We start from the raw sequence: 19143 nt of genomic DNA on the forward strand, positions 1-19143 counted from the left end.
ATGAGCGCAAAGGCCTATTAAGGTCGCCCAAGCCAAAAGAAACAATTCCAGGGGGTGATTTTTGTGCAGGCTACTTCTTCCGTTTCCACTGCCGGAGACTTCACCTGGACCTTTATTTTTTACCCTTATGCCTTTTCAGAGCTCCAAAGGTTCACTTTGATCGGTGGAATTGGCCCTTTTGCAGGCGCAACATAATACTGCACCGCATCTGTAAGAACTGGATCATTTAGTGTGGCAACACTTTGGAACACCTTGCCTATTGATATCTGGCAAGCGCCTTCACTGCATTCTTTTTGATGCCTGCTGATGGCATTCAATAATAAATTATTGGGAAGTTCTCAATGTATTATTATTATTATTTACATTCTGTTGCAAACCACCCAGAGTGGCTGGGGTAACCCAGTCAGATGGGGAGGGTACAAGTCATAAACTATTACAAATATTGTTCTTATTCAGACGTGCCTACCCAGACGTTTAGAAAGTGTGTATGAGTTTTAATTTGTTTTAGTCCATTCCATTGTGGTTTTAACTTTCTGTACGTTTGAAATCATGGCTGTAAATTTCTCTGTTATAATTTCACCGTTTTATCTTTTCTGTAAGCTGTTTTTAACGGTCCCGCCCCCCTACAATCAAGCAGTAAATAAATTGATGATATAACTAAATCATCAGCAAGTTAGGGCATCCCTGATTTGCCTCGGAAAAGAATAGCAAATAACCACTAAATAAAAATCAGAAGGGTTCCCCCCCTATTTTTAAAAAAATTCTGTTTCGTAAAGGTGTAACTAGGAAAGTGAAAAGTCTATTTTGTAGGCAGTAGAACTGGCTCTGGCACCAGCCCCAAAGCCCCACGGCAGAATTCGAAAGAACCTCAAGTGCCCCCTTTTTCTACCTGGCACAGTCAAGACTTCACCACCGACGAGGTTCTAGCTGGCTCTTGTCTGCAACAGCCAGATCAGGGCCCTGTTTCTAGAAGCATCTCACAGGGGAAAGGGGGGACTGAAAAAGGAGACTGCAAATGAAAGCCTCTTTAGTTCTGTGTCAGATGCTTGAGCCCGTCTCCCTTTTGTTGTATTTTTTTTTAATGAAAAGGATTTAATTGCATAATAGGATTACGCCAGTTGGAACCTGATATACATACATACGCACATATATAGACAGCCACGGGACACAGTCAGCTGTTGAACTGCAAGACCACACAACGAGGGTTTAAATGAGCATGCAAGAGAGAGAGAGAGAGAGAGAGAGAGAAGAAAAATGGCTCTGATCGGAGGCCACATGGCTGTGTTTAATTGGGTTGGTTTGCTGTGCTGTAATGGGGGGGCTCTCTTGAGGGCACCGATGCGCCCCTTCTTGAAACACACACTGTATTCGGGGTGCATGCATGTATAAAGACTGACCATTAGGTCCAGTCGTAGCCGACTCTGGGGTTGCGGCGCTCATCTCGCTCTATAGGCCGAGGGAGCTGGCGTACAGCTTCCGGGTCATGTGGCCAGCATGACTAAGCCGCTTCTGGTGAACCAGAGCAGTGCACGGAAACACCCTTTACCTTCCCACCGGAGCAGTACCTATTTATCTACTTGCACTTTGGCATGCTTTCAAACTGTTAGGTTGGCAGGACCAGGGACTGAGCAACAGGAGCTCACCCAGTCGCGGGGATTCGAACCGCTGACCTTCTGATCAGCAAGTCCTAGGCTCCGTCGTTTAACCCACAGCGCCACCCGCATCCCCACAGGCATGTATACTCACATACAAAAACACATCCCTAAGACACAGGCATAATACAGTGGTACCTTGGGTAAGTACTTAATTCATTCCAGAGGTCCGTTCTTAACCTGAAACTGTTCTTAACCTGAAGCACCACTTTAGCTAATGGGGCCCCCTGCTGCCACCGCGCTGAAGCATGATTTCTGTTCTCATCCTGAAGCAAAGTTCTTAACCTGAAGCACTATTTCTGGGTTAATGGAGTCTGTAACCTGAAGCGTATGTAACCTGAAGCGTATGTAACCCGAGGTACCACTGTATTTCTGACACCCAGCTGCTGGGAATCACAGGTGAACAGAGTGCTGTTGTGCTCATGTCCGTTTTCAGGCTTCCTGCAGGCAGCTGGTCAGCCAGAAAGCTGTACTAGATTATTATTATTATTATTTATTGAATTCATATACCGCCCTGTACCCGGAGGTTTCCGATGGGGCCACTTGGATGGGGCCACTCGCCTGATTCAGCAGGTTCGTCTTATGCAGCACAATTGAGAATCCTCTACTCCTGTCCCCAAAACAGTAAAACGAGAACTGAGATGGGGTAGGGGCAGGGAAAGGATGGACTGCTTCAACTTGTAGGGATGTGGGTGGCCCTGTGGTCTAAACCACTGAGCCTCTTTGACTTGCTGATCAGAAGGTCGGCAGTTTGAATCCCCGTGACCGGGTGAGCTCCTGTCAACCAAGCAGTTCAAAAGCATGCCAGTGCAAGTAGAAAAATAGGTACCACTGTGGTGGGAAGGTAAACGGCGTTTCTGTGCGCTCTGGCTTCCGTCATGGTGTTCTGTTGAGCCAGAAGCGGTTTAGTCCTGCTGGCCACATGACCCAGAAAGCTGTCTGTGGACAAACGCCAGCTCCCTTGGCCTAAAAGCAAGATGAGCGCTGCAACCCCATAGTCGCCTTTGGACTCAACCGTCCAGGGGTCCTTTACCTTTTACTGCTTAAAGTATAAGCAACGAGCAATAAAGGAGACACAGCCGCAGAATTGGGGAGCCAGTTCCACAAAGCCCCTCAGCGCTCACCTCTGAAATGGGGATGCCATTGCGAAACCAGCTGACTGTGGGCTTCAGAGACGCTTTGCTGAGACAGTGGAGGTATCCTGGCTTGCCCTCTTCTAGCTGGCTGTCCTTGGGCTTCTCCACCCATTTTGGCATAGCTGGAGGCAGGAGAGAAAAGCAGACACTCGTCACAGCTGACTCCAGAGCAGGAAAAACAGTAAGATCATCCCATGCCATCTTACGCTGTGGAATAAGTCGCCCAAGAGTCGCGGCAGCATCTGTTTCTTCATCGGCAATAATTCAATGAATGTGGCAAGGAAGCCATCGTTGACCTGCTGAAAGGATCTAGGGAAGAGATGGGGAACCTTTTCCAACCAGAGGGCCACATTCTTTCATGGGCAACCTTCTGGGGGCCGCACATCAGTGGTGGGAGGGGGCCTGAGGTAAAAGTGGGTGAGGCGACGGATTATTACTTGCACCTGGGTACACCAAAAGCCTGAGGTTTCCACACACACCAGCAGCACATACACCTCTCCGTACATTGTGGTCCCTTCCAACTCTATGATTCTATGAATTCATAGAACTCTATGATTCTATCACAGTTCAAGGGCAGTTTCCAGCCAGGAAAAAGGACTCTGGGGAGGGAGCAGAGCAGAGTCATTGAGGGAAACAGCCTGGAGCTGGGACTGGGAAGAGTGCTGAGGGCCGTACAGAGAGGACTGGAGGGCCATATTCAGTCCCCAGACCCGAGCTTCCTCACCGCTGACCTTGTGAAAACCACAGTTCAGGCCAGAACTCCAGTGCAGGGCCAATCCAGTCCCAAGAACCAAGGAGTAGATGGTTTTATCCACCAAACTCTCAACCCAGAACCAGAACTGGACACTCCCTTTCCTTTCCTCTCAATCCCACACTACCCATGACTCTCTCCCACACGGTGCTCCTTCCGCGCTCTCGGTATCTGCCAAAGGAGTCTCCTTACTAGCTACTGTGATGGTCAGGTTCTGCTTCTTCTCTCCAGCCTTGTTCACCGCATGACAGGTGTACACTCCAGAGTCCTTTTCTACAACGCTAGTGAAGACGAGGTCCTCGGCTTCTTGGCGCACTCTGCCAGTCGCAGGGAGCGGGGCGCCGTTTCTCTCCCACCAGATACGGGGTTCTGGGACTCCCCGAGGCGCTATGCAGGACACCCGCTGCTCTTTGTTGGCAATGAAGGTCTTTGGGCCAAACAGGTAGGTGAAATCTTCAATTTCTGAGGAGAAATGCAGGTGCTGAACTTAGAAGGCAGCGGTGTCAGATTGGGGAGAGCTGGGGGTGGACCATACCACAAATACGTAGCCTCATATTTGGGAGTAGTACTAGTAATAATAATAATAATAATAATAATAATAATGTTTTATTAATTTCAAAAAAATGGAAGATACAAAAACAGAATCCCAACTTACCCCCCGCCTCCAGGATGGATCAATCTAGTTAAGTTTGCTCAAGTCCAATCCGTGATTTTGGCGGTTACCATTCTTCAGGGTTATCAGCAAAGTTTTTTATAAAAGGATGCCATATTTCCACAAAAATCATCTACATCATTTGTGTAATTCAGTTCATGTAATCTCTTTGTTAATTTTTCTTTTGCGGCAACTGACCATATTCTGATTTGCTATTACAGTCGCACCTGGGAAGTCGAACAGCCTAGTTCTCGAACGTCGCAAACCCAGAAGTGACTGTTCCGGTTTTCAAACCTTCTTTCAGATGCCAAAACTTCCGACAGGGCTTCCGTTTGGCTGCAGGAGCTTCCTGCAGCCAATCAGAAGCCGTGCTTCAGTTTTCTGGATTCCGTTCGACTTCCAAGGCACGACTGTAGTTGTATTTTTCAGGAAGGTGAACTCAAAAGGACTTGCAAAAAAGTGAACCGTATAGAGAAGTGTATAAATGATTGTATGGAAGGTCTAAAATGCTCCAATGTATGTAATAAAGAGCAGATTCAACCGAACCTCGTCCCACTGACAGATAAGTAAGTGATTAGAGGTGAGGGGGAAATCAGTGTTATATTGCCACATGTGGACCACTCAGGTCTTGGGGAAAGGGGTACAGGAGGCCAAGTTCAGTCAGCTCTGCCCTACCCAGAATTATGTCAAGGACCAGACCCTTCAGACCAAAGCCTTGGAAGCTAGGGGAATATCCTAATAACCCCTAAAAATAGTGTGGTTCCTGGTATCAACCATATTGGGCCCTGCTATGAGCAGGGGAAGCCCCACTGCTGCTGCCACTGTCAGGTTGTTGCCTGGTCAGCGCTGACCCACGATAGGGTCTTCTTGGCGAGGCAGTTCTCCATTGGTGGAATTCCCTCATTGTTCCCCTCAACACCATTTTATTAAAAGTGCAATAGAGAAAGAAAGAAAGAAAGAAAGAAAGAAAGAAAGAAAGAAAGAAAGAAAGAAAGAAAGAAAGAAAGAAAGAAATTACTATTAAATCTCAGGCAGCATTTGACAAATGAAATACTCTGTCTCCCTGGCAACACTAAAATTAATAGCAGTGGAATTCTTATGGGCCTGTCTTCAAATGTTTTTAATTATTTTAAGAGGCTTTCAACTGTTTTAAATGTGCTTTTATTTTATTTGTAATTGCATTTTGTTTTAACACCGTGTTTTGTTTTTTTGATACCCAGCTCTCTTTTGGGCAAACAGAAATGTAACAATGAATTCAATAAGCAAGAAATCTTTTGGAGGCGCTCGTCATACCTGCCAGCTGTAATGTTGCCTCCAAAACAACGGCCTTCCCCCTCTGTCCGCGACCAACACATTTATAGACTCCTGCACTGCGTGGTTTCACCTGAGGTATCAGCAAAGAGCCGTTGGAGAACAGCACCGTCCTTTGGGGACAGGGAGAGAAGACGACTGGCGTCAGTGACCTTTCAGCAGAGTAAGAGGTGCTTACAGGCAAAGGCAGGCTTACCTCTGTGCAAAAACACCCCCCTTTTTTTAGATAAATGTTTTATACTGAAATTTCCATCACGACAGACATGATAAGTCAAAACCACAAGGCTACCAAAGCAGAAGAGAGAACAGAATGAATACAGGATCATGAATGTTTCCTCATAAAAAGGCATATAGTAAAGGTAAAGGGACCCCTGACCATTAGGTCCAGTCATGACCGACTCTGGGGTTGCGGCGCTCATCTCGCTTTACTGGCTGAGGGAGCTTCCGGGTCATGTGGCCAGCATGACTAAGCCGCTTCTGGCGAACCAGAGCAGCGCACGGAAACGCCGTTTACCTTCCCGCCAGAGCGGTGCCTATTTATCTACTTGTACTTTGACGTGCTTTCGAACTGCTGGGTTGGCAGGAGCAGGGACTGAGCAACGGGAGCTCACCCCCTCGCGGGGATTCGAACCGCCGACCTTCTGATCGGCAAGTCCTAGGCTCTGTGGTTTAACCCACATATATACTTTTTTCTAAAAGCGCATATAAGACATAATAATTATTGTGAATGGGAAGGATTGGTGCACCTTTAGACCTAGCCATAGCTGGCCATGTTTTCAGGTGGGCTTTCTATTAACATAAGTTGCAGTTGTGTCTTGAATAAAAGGATACCAACGAAAAATAAAGCAGCCCTGTATGCTTAAGCCTAATTAATGTATGAAGGGATTGATACCATAGAGTAAGCCATCCTGCCAGGCTCCAGCTATGTCCACTTCCCTTACGCTGGGAGGAAATGGGAAATATATATTTCACATAAGCAGCGCCCACCAGAATGTTTTCTGTTCTTAAAGGGGCGGCTTACCTGGACTTATTGGAAACAGGGGTGTCGTCTTCGAATAGCCATTCCTGGGTGGGAGGTGGCACAGCTTGGAACTTGCAGTGGAACATGGCCTCCTCATTCCTATTGACAATCTGGTTCTCAGGAACAATCACGGGGCGGGGAAAGCTTTCATCTGGCATGAGGAAAAGGGGAACATGAGAAAGTGATGGTTTATCGCATAAGACCCTAGGCCTAGGACCCTTGTACCTACGAGACGCCTCTCCCGGTATGCCCCACGGAGAGCCTCAAGGTCCATAAATAGCAACACCCTAGTGGTCCCAGGCCCTAAGGAAGTTAGATTAGCTTCAACCAGAGCCAGGGCCTTTTCAACTCTGGCTCTGGCCTGGTGGAACGCTCTGCCTCATGAGACCAGGGCCCTGCAGGATCTGATCTCTTTCCTCAGGGCCTGTAAGATGGAAGTTGTTCCGCCTGGCCTTTGGTTTGGAGCCAATTTGATTCCCTCCCCCTCTTTCTTTTTTCTTTTTCCTTTTTCCTCCTGTGATAAGGCTGCATTTTAATATTTTAATGTTTCAATATTTTAATGTTGTATTTTAATCTTGTTTTTAAGTTGTATTCATTCAACTTGTTTTTATTATTGCTTGTTACCCGCCCTGAGCCCGGCCTTGGCTGGAGAGGGCGGGGTATAAATAAAAAATATTATTATTATTATTATTATTATTATTATTATTATTATTATTATTATTATTATTAGAGCCCATCTGTATCTGGTCCACAATGGCCCATCAGATACCTATAGGAAGCCCAGGAAATAAGCACAGCATTTCTTGAGCCCCAGCAACTAGTACCCAAAGACATACTGCCCCTGATCCCGAAATAATATATAGCCATCATGACTAGCGGACACTGACAGCCTTGTGCTTCACTGTTTCACCTTGTGGCAGTGAACAGCCTGGCGCCAGGGGTGGGTGCCAAGAGTAGTAACAACTCACACGGTGTCAGTGAACTCTATTCAAAGACACAAGCAGCTCAGGAGGCCAGGCCTAGTGAGCACAGCAACCCTTCCGGCAGATCTTGCCCCAACGAGGCAGCTGCCAGGACTGAAGGTCCTGGCCTTCCCACAGTTCCCTAAGTCTCTTCTTTCCCCGGGTCCTTGCCAATCAATCTGAGACTCTGTTGCTGTGTCTGTCTTTACTCCACCCTCTTCATACCTCTTCTGGTCCTAGAAGACCAGCGGGGAGAGGAGCTGGTTGCGGCAGGAGGGGGAGAACTCCCCTGGCTTCTTCAGCAGCCTCTCTGATCTCCTCCTCCCGGTCTGCTCCCTCTGACCCCTGGTTGTCATTCCACCACCAATCCCCTGTCGCTGTGTCTCTAAGCCTACTTCCCAGCTGGTGCCTCACCACTCCTTTGCCAGTCCATGACACTGTGTGCAGTCTGAAGAAGCACTTATTTGCGTCCCTCCTGAATTACCCAGGGTTCCTTCCTCTGGGTCAATACAGTGGTTCCTCTGGTTATGAACTTAATTTGTTCCGGAGGTTCATTCTTAACCTGAAACCATTCTTAACCTGAGGTACCACTTTAGCTAATGGAGCCTCCCATTGCCGCTGTGCCACCGGCACAAAATTTCTGTTCTCATTCTGAGGTAAAGTTCTTAACCCGAGGTACTACTTCCGGGTTTGCGGAGTCTGTAATCCAAAGTGTTTGTAACCTGAGGTATTTGTGACCCGAGATACCACTGTAGTTTCCTTCCTTTGGTAATCCTCACAGAACTCTAGCCCAGTGGTTGCAATTAATTTGATTTTGAATTGATTTTAGAATGAAATGATTTTAGAATGCTGTGTTACTTTTATTGTTAGCCGCTCTGACCCCGGCTTCCGCTACGGAAGGCGGGGTATAAATAAAATTATTATTATTATTATTATTATTATTATTATTATTATTATTATTATTATTAAAATAAAAGGCAAAGAGGCACAAGAGAATGAGGATGAGGGCTTTTATATCTGCAGGCACACCTCTGGCTAAAACGCAACATCCAAGCAGGTCCACCACCGTGATGCAAGATTCTTCTATAGAGCTGTCTGCAGAGGCCTCTGTGGTTATCTCTTGGATGCAGTCCTTGGGCAACTACACCCCTGGGCTTACCCTGTGTCCAACAAAAGGTAACGCAGCCATCACTCGAGACCTTTCCCACAATGAGAAACACACCCACTTGCCTATGATGTTGAGAGTGAAGTTGCTGCTGCACACGGAGGCCATGGCGTTCCGAGCGCAGCAGAAATAGACCCCGTTGTCATCTGGGCTGGCGCTCTTGAGGGTTAACGTCCGTTCCTTGTTGCTGACGGAATAGTTGGTTCGGTCGTCTTCAATCTGGGTCCCATCCCGGAACCACTGGCTCGTTGGGCTAGGAAGACACAGGCAGTTTGATTACAGCCAACAGGGAAATCATCACAAGGCAGCTCCAAATGGCTCACCTTTCTCCCCAGTTCCCACCATCACCACAAATGGGTCAGACCCTGCAAAACGATGTTATGCCAAAAGGGTACTTGTGGAGATCTAGCACTGTTCTACATGCCAACTCTGAATCATTTTCAAATTCCCACAGCATATTCAGGCATCAGCAAGAGGGATGAAAATCTACCTTCTCTCTCAAGTTCAGAGTTGTTCTATTAAACCCTTCTTAGTGCTTAAAAATTTCTTGAAGAACGAACCAGACTGAAATACCCCTGAATATATGGGAGGATAATATCTGGGATACAGCAATGTCTGAGCACCTCAGATATTGCAGGAGGGCACTTAAAGGCATAACGAATAGAGATACCTTCCAATAACCCTTTCTTTAACTACGTTAATGACCCAAATCAGGACCTTGTTATCCCAACAGCTCCATATTTTCAATGGAGAGGCTATGTTTAAGTAATATATTTGAACGTTGAATGTGTACGTGCATGTCTAGAGACCATGGATAAAACAAACACCATTGCATGTGCTGCTGGATAAGTGTTTGATGTCTAGTGCATTTGTTTAAAAACCAATTAAAAAATTGTTTAAAGAAAAGTTTATTGAAGGAAGGAGTTTCCAAGGGCGTCTTTTCTGGGGTGGGAATGCAGGAGAAGTAGCTGGCAGAAACCATTTAAGATAATTCACATTGGTGACTCCTTACCGAGGGTGCCCATCGATATGGCATCGCAACGTTACTGGAGCAGAACTCTGTATATCTTCCACTCTGGCCGGGTTCTTCAGAACAACTCCCCCTGTTTCGATCCCTAATGAAAAGAGGGTGGGGAGAGAAAACAAAACAAAGGTGACTTTCAGGCCTTTGTGCTTTGGAAATGGAAGCATCCGTATACCTGACACCAGGTGTCAAAGGGTCACTACAGGAATGCAAGACGGCTTCCACCTTTGCATGATGGCACTTGCTCTGCACTGGGGAAAACCCCCACTGAGCTGTATATTGGCAATGCAAACCATTTATCAGTCCTGCCTATGCAGTAAATATGCTTCAGGTTGAGCATTTTCGGGTTGCGCTCCATGGCGACCCGGAAGTAACGGAATGCGTTATTTCCAGGTTTCGCCGCTCACGCATGCGCAGATGCTCAAAATGACATCACGTGCATGTGCGGAAGCGGCGAATTGTGACCTGCACACGCGCAGATGCAGGTTGCGTTTGCTTCAGGATGCGAACAGGGCTCCGGAACGGATCCCGTTAGCATCCAGAGGTACCACTGTATATTATTATTATTATTATTATTATTATTATTATTATTATTATTATTATTATTATTGCATCAGGTACTTTTATATTAACATATAAACTTTAGGAAGCCTTAAGAGTGGCAGCCTCGGGTGACAAACCTAGTAAGATACAGCCTCTGTTCAATTTGTGCTTGCAGATAGCTATACAAAAAGTAGCGAGCTCTCATGGTGCGGCCAGCTCTGCACCTGCTCAAGCCCTGGGGTACTGAGAACAGGAGGCCAGGTAATAACTAGCAGAAGAAGTGTTGTGCCACCTATGGTTTGAGACTCAACAAAAACGGCAGGTGGGAAATTTCGGTTCCCATATGGAAGGCTTCCATTCTATGTGGCTGGCAAATTCCCCCAGTCAAAGAATTAGGTACGTATGGGTCAAAAGGAGGGGTGGGGGCCCTGCAGCTCTCCAGGTGTTCCTGGACTACAACTCCCATGAGTTCTGGCTACTGGCCTTGCTGGCTGGGGCTAGTGGGCGTTGGAGTCCCAACCAACACCTGGAGAGACACAGGTTCCCTACCTCTAGTCAAAAGTTATTGATATTTCAAGGAGCAGCCCTGCCACAGTGGAAGATGGAGCAAAGTCTAGGCTCTCTTGTCAAATGCCTGTATTTACAAATGCTCCAGTCATATGTAGTACTTGTTGTTTTGGTGCCTCACAAAAGTCGTGGGACATTTCCAAAGCAGTGTCTGAAATTTGCCAGGCGCATTTTTCACCTGTCCATCAGTGAAGACGCCCAGGTTGCCAGGATGACACCTGAAGTCTCCACCATCTGGAGATGCATGCCTGGGGACCCTTGGATTTGACTGTTTTCACCCACTGGCAACGGATCCTGCAGAATTCTATCCTTTATATTTTATCTGCACAGTCAGAATGAATTTCAGGAACCAAAAAATCGTATTGAAAAATACGACTTTCGAGCCGTCTGGCTCAAAAAATGGCAATGAGGTATTTCAATTTGTTGACTGTAACCCTGGTCTAATGAGCCATTTGTTGCCTGGCTTATATATCTTGAGTTTCTAATGCTGTTCCAAAGTTAGACCTGCAATACGTCCGGATTTTCCTGGAAATTAACGGGATTTCAAAAGTGCAGTTGACATCCGGGGGGGGGAGGGGGCGTTTCTGAAAGGCGGCGCTTTGTCCTGGCTCAACAACTGGCTCAGCAACTTTCAGGGTGTCCTGGTTTTTTACTTTTTGAAATATGGCAACCCTATCCAGAGTGGACTTTCTACAATTACATTGCAGCAGGTGAGAGCTATTGTATATGTTATCTGATCACACTGAAGAGCACAGCTGGGCCACTAATGAGGATGTCACATTCCTGCGGCTCTGCGGCAGAATTCATGGCAGGATGGAGGAGGGGGGGGGGGAAACATCAAAATGTGCCAGGCAGAGGATTTACACCTGAGGTGCTAAACCTGAACCGGCAGGCTAAACCAGACATTCTCTCCATTGCTTACATCTGTCTCCTTGCAAATCCCTCCTGACTCCTTTTGCGCTGGCCTCACTATGAACCAAGAATGACATTTGTAGTAGGCTTCAGTACAACCTGGCTCTAAAAGCTGGCTCAGCCCAGGTGATGGCCAGTGGGACTAAGCTACTGTAAGAGAGCCGTAAAGCTCTGCCATTTCAGCAGCTGCTTTCTGGAACAATCGCTTGCCTCAGGGAAAAATATGCAGCTGCAGCTCACAGGAAGGTTATGCATTTAATCTTCATCCCACCTTTTTGCAGTGGGGCTGATGGCAGAACATGCGCAGGGTTGCGAGGCAGCCTCTGATCAGAGACAGACCTGCTTGGCTCCAGGCTTCAGGCCAAGATAGTAGCTGCACACTTTCCTTGCAGCTTTTTGCCTGCCGGGAGGGGAGAACAGCAGTTTCTCCAAAGCCCCCTTTCCTTGCTGCCTGCTGAGCGCATTCTTGTGCCGCTGTGATTGAGAGAATACATATGTGTGCGCATGGAAAGAGAGTCTGAGCACACCCAGCGTGCCTGCGATCTGGGTGAAAGGAACAGCAGGTGCGTGTTTTAAGGTACGCATTTGTATGTGTCGCAAAATTGGCTATTTTAAGGTTCTGGCTTTTTGAGTAACAGTTCACACAAAAGTGGACATTCCTGATAACCTAACAGCGATGTGGAACCCAGGGTAAAAAAAAAAATAAGCACCTTACAACGTTATGTCAAATTGTTGTGCAGGCTCTCTCTAGAAAGTAGCCTGAGACGTTTTTCTAGGTCGTTCAGCCACCAACTCTTATTCTCTATTATACTACAGTGGTACCTTGGGTTAAGTACTTAATTCGTTCCGGAGGTCCGTTCTTAACCTGAAACTGTTCTTAATCTGAAGCACTACTTTAGCTAATGGGGCCTCCTGCTGCCGCCGCACGATTTCTATTCTCATCCTGAAGCAAAGTTCTTAACCTGAGGTAATATTAACCCGAGGTACCACTGTATTTGTTTTTCTACTCTTCAGCCCAAAGGTTCCTAATGTGGTACATAACAACACAGTCGTACCTTGGTTCTCGAACACACTCTGTACCAGAAGTCAGTTCGACTTCCGAAAACGTTCGAAAACCAAGGCGCGGTTTCCGATTGGCTGCAGGAGCTTCCTGCACTCAATTGGAAGCTGCAGAAACTGCGTTGGACGTTCAATTTCCAAAAAACGTTCACAAACCAGAACACTCACTTTCTGGTTTGCGGCTTTCAGGAGCCAAAACGTTTGACTCGCAAGGCGTTTGGCTTCCAAGGTACGACTGTGTATTGAAATATACAAATCCATACCAACCTCACAAAACCAACTTCTTGTGTATGTATATAGTTTAGACTAGATATAAAGTTGGTGTGTATGAAAAACCTTTGGAGGGGGGCGGGTTTGGTTCCCACTGTTGATTTTTTAAAAAAGTGATTGTATATTTGTATACAAGTAGTTTGGAGGCTACTCTTTTAGTTTGTTGCCATAATTATTTTTTAACACTTTCGGGAAGGCTTCTCTCTGAAAGGTAGCACATACATATTTCAAATACAATCAATCGTTCGTGCCAGTTTGGATTCAATAATGCTGGTGCCGAAACCAGCCAACCAAGCCCAGTTTGTAACCAAGGTGTGCTTACACTTTATGTTAAAAGATGCATTTGTGGTCCGAGCTTCTTCTCCAGTCACTACATTCCTGGCCACACACTGGAAGTTCCCGCCATCTTGATGCCGGTCAACAGATGTGAACTGAAGGCTGCTCCCTTCCTTGAAGCGGCGCTCAGTGTCCTGGACGGGGACGCCATTCTGCAGCCACTCAAACTCTGTGTCTCTTGGGTCCTCCACTTCGCAGCGCAAAATGGCGCTGCGGCCATGAAAAGCATCCTGGGAGTACGGCTCCTTCGTGAAGGATATCTTAGCTTGAGTCCCAACAGCTGGGGGAAAAACAAAAGGAGGAAGAAGATAAGACCTCAAACCGTGGAAGTTTTTTTTTTTTTAAAGGGGTTAAAGAGGAAAACAATATGCATCCTTAAATTATAGAAAGACTAACATATTGGGCTGAGTTGGAAGAATCCGAGCGGCCACTGAAAAGATCAACTAAATTTCTAATTATTGGGATTGTGGAGATCGTTAAAAATTCCATTGGCACTTATAATTCTTCTTCTGCAAAGGTTCTTCCCTCCTGCCCTGAGCTATTAGAAGAAGAAGAAGAAGAGTTTGGATTTGATATCCCGCTTTATCACTACCCGAAGGAGTCTCAAAGCGGCTAACATTCTCCTTTCCCTTCCTCCCTCACAACAAACACTCTGTGAGGTGAGCGGGGCTGAGAGACTTCAGAGAAGTGTGACTAGCCCAAGGTCACCAGCAGCTGCATGTGGAGGAGCGGGGAATCGAACCTAGTTCACCAGATTACGAGTCCACCACTCTTAACCACTACACCACACTGGCTCTCCAAGATGTATCCGGGGCAAGAGTGTGCTGTTGCCACAGGCAGAAGACCAGAACCCTCAAAAAGTCTGATGCACACCCAACACGCTGTTCTCAAGTTTGAGTTGTGAAGCTCTTTCGAAAATGGCAGGCTCTAGTCTACTGCTATGGCCTGACTGTAAGCTGCATGAGTCTTTTCCTCCCGATGACACAAAAGCAAACTCCTAGCGGCTTTCCACTAGTAAGTTACCAAAAAGTTTTTAGACCTTCAAAATATGGTGGAAGAGCATGCTTCTAGCCCTGAAATAATGCTGCTTCCCACATGATTAGGTAATATACTCTCCAACGATGGCATTTACACAAGGAAAGTGGTCTTGCAAGAAAGAGCCCATCTAGAACATGTAAACGGAGCTGGAGCTTCAAGAAAGGACGAGCGTCAACATTAAACTCCTCTCCAATCCACGCCACCTAGCTGTCTAGGTGTGGAGCACATTGCTGTAATGTGAAACCCACACAAAGGCATTCTATCCTAACTTGTAAATTCAGAATGGAATAATTTTATGTGGAAAGAAGAGTTTTATTGTTAAATATATACCTTAACAAGGCCCTGAAGTGCTTATGAGATGGGCACCACCTGGACACCAAAACTGAGATTTGCCAGACCTAACAGCAGGAGCTTTATTGCCTTAAGCTATAAAGACTAAGGCGCCATAGCTGGACTGTAAATGACTCTTACGTTTTACGGATCACAAAATCAGAGTAGGGCCTCCCAGAATCCTCAGTTCACACATGCGGGAAATGTTTACAAGGATCCGAAAGCTTGTTCAGATGACCCTGAGCAGTGAACCACAACTCCATTTTCCCAAGATTATTTCAAAATTTATAACATGGGTTTTTCAGAAAATTTCAAACTGGATTCTACCCCCCACCCACCCCCCGGACATACTAAATTAACTGGGATCAAATTCAGCAGGTTTGAATATGTGCTTTTGGTTTTAATTTACCGTGCTCACACACCCAAACACACACACTGTTCAAAAAGAAGAAAGTCTTTGTGTGCATGCGCACACACATTTTTGAAATAAATATTTTAAATGCATGCTTCCTAGGGATAATCACCTAGGGGGAAGAAATAAGTTAATTACAACTTAGAAACTGCCCAGTTTGTCTGGTATTATAGCTAATCCTTGGGTTAGCAATTAGCATTTTACACACACACACACACACACACACACACACACACACACACACAAAGGATTTTCAGAAATGGAAAATATTCTGTGTTTACTCCCAGCAAGGTATTATCTGATGGAGGTAAGGAGAGGTCTTGCTGTCAACCTTACCAAATTTGTGTCCCAAAGATCAAAAGCAGAAAGCAAAGCAGCTATAGCTTAAAATTAGGGTTGTACGAATGCTTCTCAAGGCTTCGAAATTCAAAAGGCGCTATTTGATGAGGTCCAAGAAAAAGGAGGGGCATCGCTATGGGAAGCAGGAGGAGCTGGTAGCATTTGCCATTTTTTTATGTTTGTGTGAATATCCCAAGCGCTCCCTGTTGCTTGAGTAGCACATGGAAGGATTCTGCCTCCTATAAGATTGCACAAAAGTATTTTTTTTAAAAAAAAAGGTTTGAAAGATGACCAAAATCATGGTGGGTATGGGAAAATGTTGTTTCACTGTTCATTACTGATGTCACAGGTCTAAGAAGACATCATAGCAAACTGAGGTCCAGTGCCGAGGGCCTTCTGGCGGTTCCCTCGCTGCGAGAAGCCAAGTTACAGGGAACCAGGCAGAGGGCCTTCTCGGTAGTGGCGCCCTCCCTGTGGAATGCCCTCCCACCAGATGTCAAAGAGAACAACCACCACCAGACTTTTAGAAGACATCTGAAGGCAGCCCTGTTTAGGAATGTTTGATGGATTACTGTATTTTAATATTTTGTTGGAAGCTGCCCAGAGTGGCTTGGGAAGCCCAGCCAGATAGGCGGGGCATAAATAAATGATGATGATGATGATGATGATTAAAGCAATATTGGTAGTGATGGAGAGACACATTTTCCCAGCAACAACATTTTGAGTGCTTGTGGGGAAAATGCTACTCCATGACTGTGTCTGGATGCATGACTGTGCTAACTTAAGGGAAAGGTGTGTGGTGATTTATTTATTTTTAAATCCTTCTGCAAAAACTTGTTGCACAAATTGAGAAACTGAAAAAGGCAGGGTAGGGAATTGTTAGCCTTCGTTGCATTAAAGTGTGTTTCAGCCATCCTTTGAACTTGAAAAAAAAATGGCTCAAGAGGCTAGACCTGTGGGTGGTCAAATGAAGAAGGGAAAAAATGGCTAAGAAGCGCCATTCTACAGCAGCCTGAAATATCCCCTAATAACCCTTGCCTGGTCTTGAAGCTGCTAGCTCTGCAAATTCCAAAGCTTTGCTGCAACTGGGGTTCATCATTTTGCGGCTACCTGGAATGGTCTAACCTGAAGCTCATGTGTTTCAAAATTTTCAAAGGAGGGTCTCAGAAGCGAGGGAAGGGGCGACATTTCCGCACATAAATGTCCTTTGAAGAAAGCTTACTGAAAGTCGGTGCTTTGATCTGGCCAATAAACAGATATAAAACGGGAATGGGCATAGCCCGTGGGCTCTTTCCTTCAGATGCTGCAGTAAAAATCTGTACTGGAAGCCTGTAGGGTAGTTCCACCTAGCAGATGTTTCCAAGGCAAATAAAAGCTGAAGGGTTTCTTTGTACCCTTCCGCAGATACGCAAGATGCAGATCACAAAGCCCTGAACATGCACCCAGGCAGGTAAACAGACACATCTCCGCATTCAGGACAAATCTAAGGCACGCAATCTACCTAGGTTTGCTGTCCTGGGAAATTTTAAAAAGTGGTCAGACGCTTTACTTTTTACCTAGGGCAGGTGGGTGGGCCTTCAGATGTTGTCAGACCTCAGGGGACATGCTCAGGAACGATGGAAATTGTAGTCCACCAACATCTGGTGAGCCATCTATTTGCTGCATGAAGAAGTGGTTTCTATTATCTGTCCTGAATCTTCCAACACTCAGCTTCATTATACCCGCATACCTGAAGGAGCGTCTCCACCCCCATCGTTCAGCCCGGACACTGAGATCCAGCGCCGAGGGCCTTCTGGCGGTTCCCTCATTGTGAGAAGTGAGGTTACAGGGAACTAGACAGAGGGCCTTCTCGGTAGTGGCACCCACCCTGTGGAACGGCCTCCCACCAGATGTCAAAGAGAAAAACAACTACCACACTTTTAGAAGACATCTGAAGGCAGCCCTGTTCAGGGAAGTTTTTAATATTTAATGCTGTATTGTTCTTAACACTTAATTGGAAGCCGCCCAGAGTGGCTGGGGTAACTCAGCCCGATGGGCGGGGTATTAATAATAATAATAATAATAATAATAATAATAATAATAAGAAGAAGAAGAAGAAGAAGTCTATGAGTTCTAGTGTTCTGGGGGGATAGAGACTTTTCTCTACCTGCTTTCTCTATTCCTTGCATAATTTTATAAACTTCTATCGTGTCACCTCTTACATGTCCTTCCTCTAAGTTTGTTTCCCAAACTTGGGTCTCCAGATGTTTTTTGAACTGCAATTTTGTAGTCCCAAAACACCTGGAGACCCAAGTTTGGGGAACCCTCCTCTAAGCTAAAAGGTCCCAAAGTTGATGTGACAATAACTTGCATGCAGCCTCAATCTCCCCTCTTCCCAGAGCAGGCCAGGCCTGACTTCTGAGACCTGCCAGCAATGCTAATTGAGGCTTCACATCCATGAGCAACAGTTCATCATTTCGGTCTTTTCCTGTGTGTCCCTATTCAGAGAGCGTTCGCAAACATGTTAACTTGAGTTATGCAGAAACTCAGCATCAGATTTCTGAGTTTATACCCCTACGCAGAACCCGAGCCCTACTGAGATGCAAGAACTAACTTGATAATTGCTTTTATAATCATACTAGCGCTAATACCTACAGTCAGTGAGTTTGTGTGACGGTAGCACCAGCAGAATTAAATTTAACCAGTTGTTACTTGGTGATGCAAATGGGGTCTTAGTCAGCAGAACAGCCTGAGGTGCTGTGAGTGGCCTATGTTGTGTTGTGCTCTCTCTCCCTCTCTCTCTCCAGGAAGGAAGGAAGGAAGGAAGGAGGGTTTCAACTGCATCAATGAGTAACTGCAGCTGGAATGGAGCAATGGAAAAGGATCAATGAATGGCAGGAAGCAGAGGTTGAATGGTTCCTACCTCACCCAACAACCAACTGGGACTTCTGGGTCACGCCGCTGACAGAGAGCAAGTTGGGTCACGTGGCCAGTCCTGAGGACACATGCCCATTGACAACGCCACGGTGGGAACTGGTCCGCCGTGAGTGAACCTAGCAGCAGAATCAGGCTAGCTTCCTACCTAGGAGATTTCACAATTGGCGCTCTGAAGCCAGCGCCTACAAATAGCTGCACATTTTTGCGCTCCTCAGGTTACAAGCTGGCCATAGAAAGGCAAACAAAGGGTAATTCAACAGTTGCTGCTCTCCATCTGATGCCGTCCCCAGGAATGAGCTCTTACGTGGAACAGGGCCAAAGGAGCTTGGTATTTCAGGGTCAGTCTGATACGAGACAGATGCTAAGAGGCTTGTGCATATTTTTTTTTAAAGTGTCATTTTTACTGAGGAAAACTGCAAACAAAATGCTGCCGCCGTTCTGCAGCTTTATTTATTTATTTGTTTGTAATGTTCATCGCCCACTCTTCATAGCCAAAGCAATCCCAGGGCGTGTGCTTATATTTGCAACCAATGCAAAATAAATATTAAGCCAAAAGCAGCCAAACGAAAAAACAACCCCTGGGACTTACAACAATTCAGCAAAGAGGCTTCATAGATCGCTAGCAGATCCGTTTATGAACACCAAGGATCTGAAGTTCTAAAGGATTTCACATGGAGCCTTCTGCCACTGAACTACGAAGCTTTCACATCAATCATCCACTCAAAATCATATTGTATATATGTGTGT

The 19143-nt window shown here is 46.0% G+C and overlaps 1 protein-coding gene across 1 annotated transcript in view; it reads right to left on the reverse strand.

Annotated features, from left to right (window-relative positions):
* Positions 1-19143, reverse strand: part of PTK7 (protein tyrosine kinase 7 (inactive)) — a 100601-nt gene that overhangs the window by 17743 nt on the left and 63715 nt on the right. The window contains exons 2-8 of the mRNA XM_081188443.1: positions 13348-13641; positions 9663-9765; positions 8716-8903; positions 6524-6674; positions 5485-5615; positions 3732-4001; positions 2777-2910 (exon numbers count right to left, since the gene is read on the reverse strand). Coding sequence (XP_081044569.1) covers positions 2777-2910; positions 3732-4001; positions 5485-5615; positions 6524-6674; positions 8716-8903; positions 9663-9765; positions 13348-13641 — 1271 coding nt within the window. The remainder of the gene's footprint in view (positions 1-2776; positions 2911-3731; positions 4002-5484; positions 5616-6523; positions 6675-8715; positions 8904-9662; positions 9766-13347; positions 13642-19143) is intronic.

The sequence above is a fragment of the Podarcis bocagei genome (genome assembly GCF_964188305.1).
Source record: "Podarcis bocagei genome assembly, chromosome: 3".
NCBI lineage: Eukaryota > Metazoa > Chordata > Lepidosauria > Squamata > Lacertidae > Podarcis > Podarcis bocagei.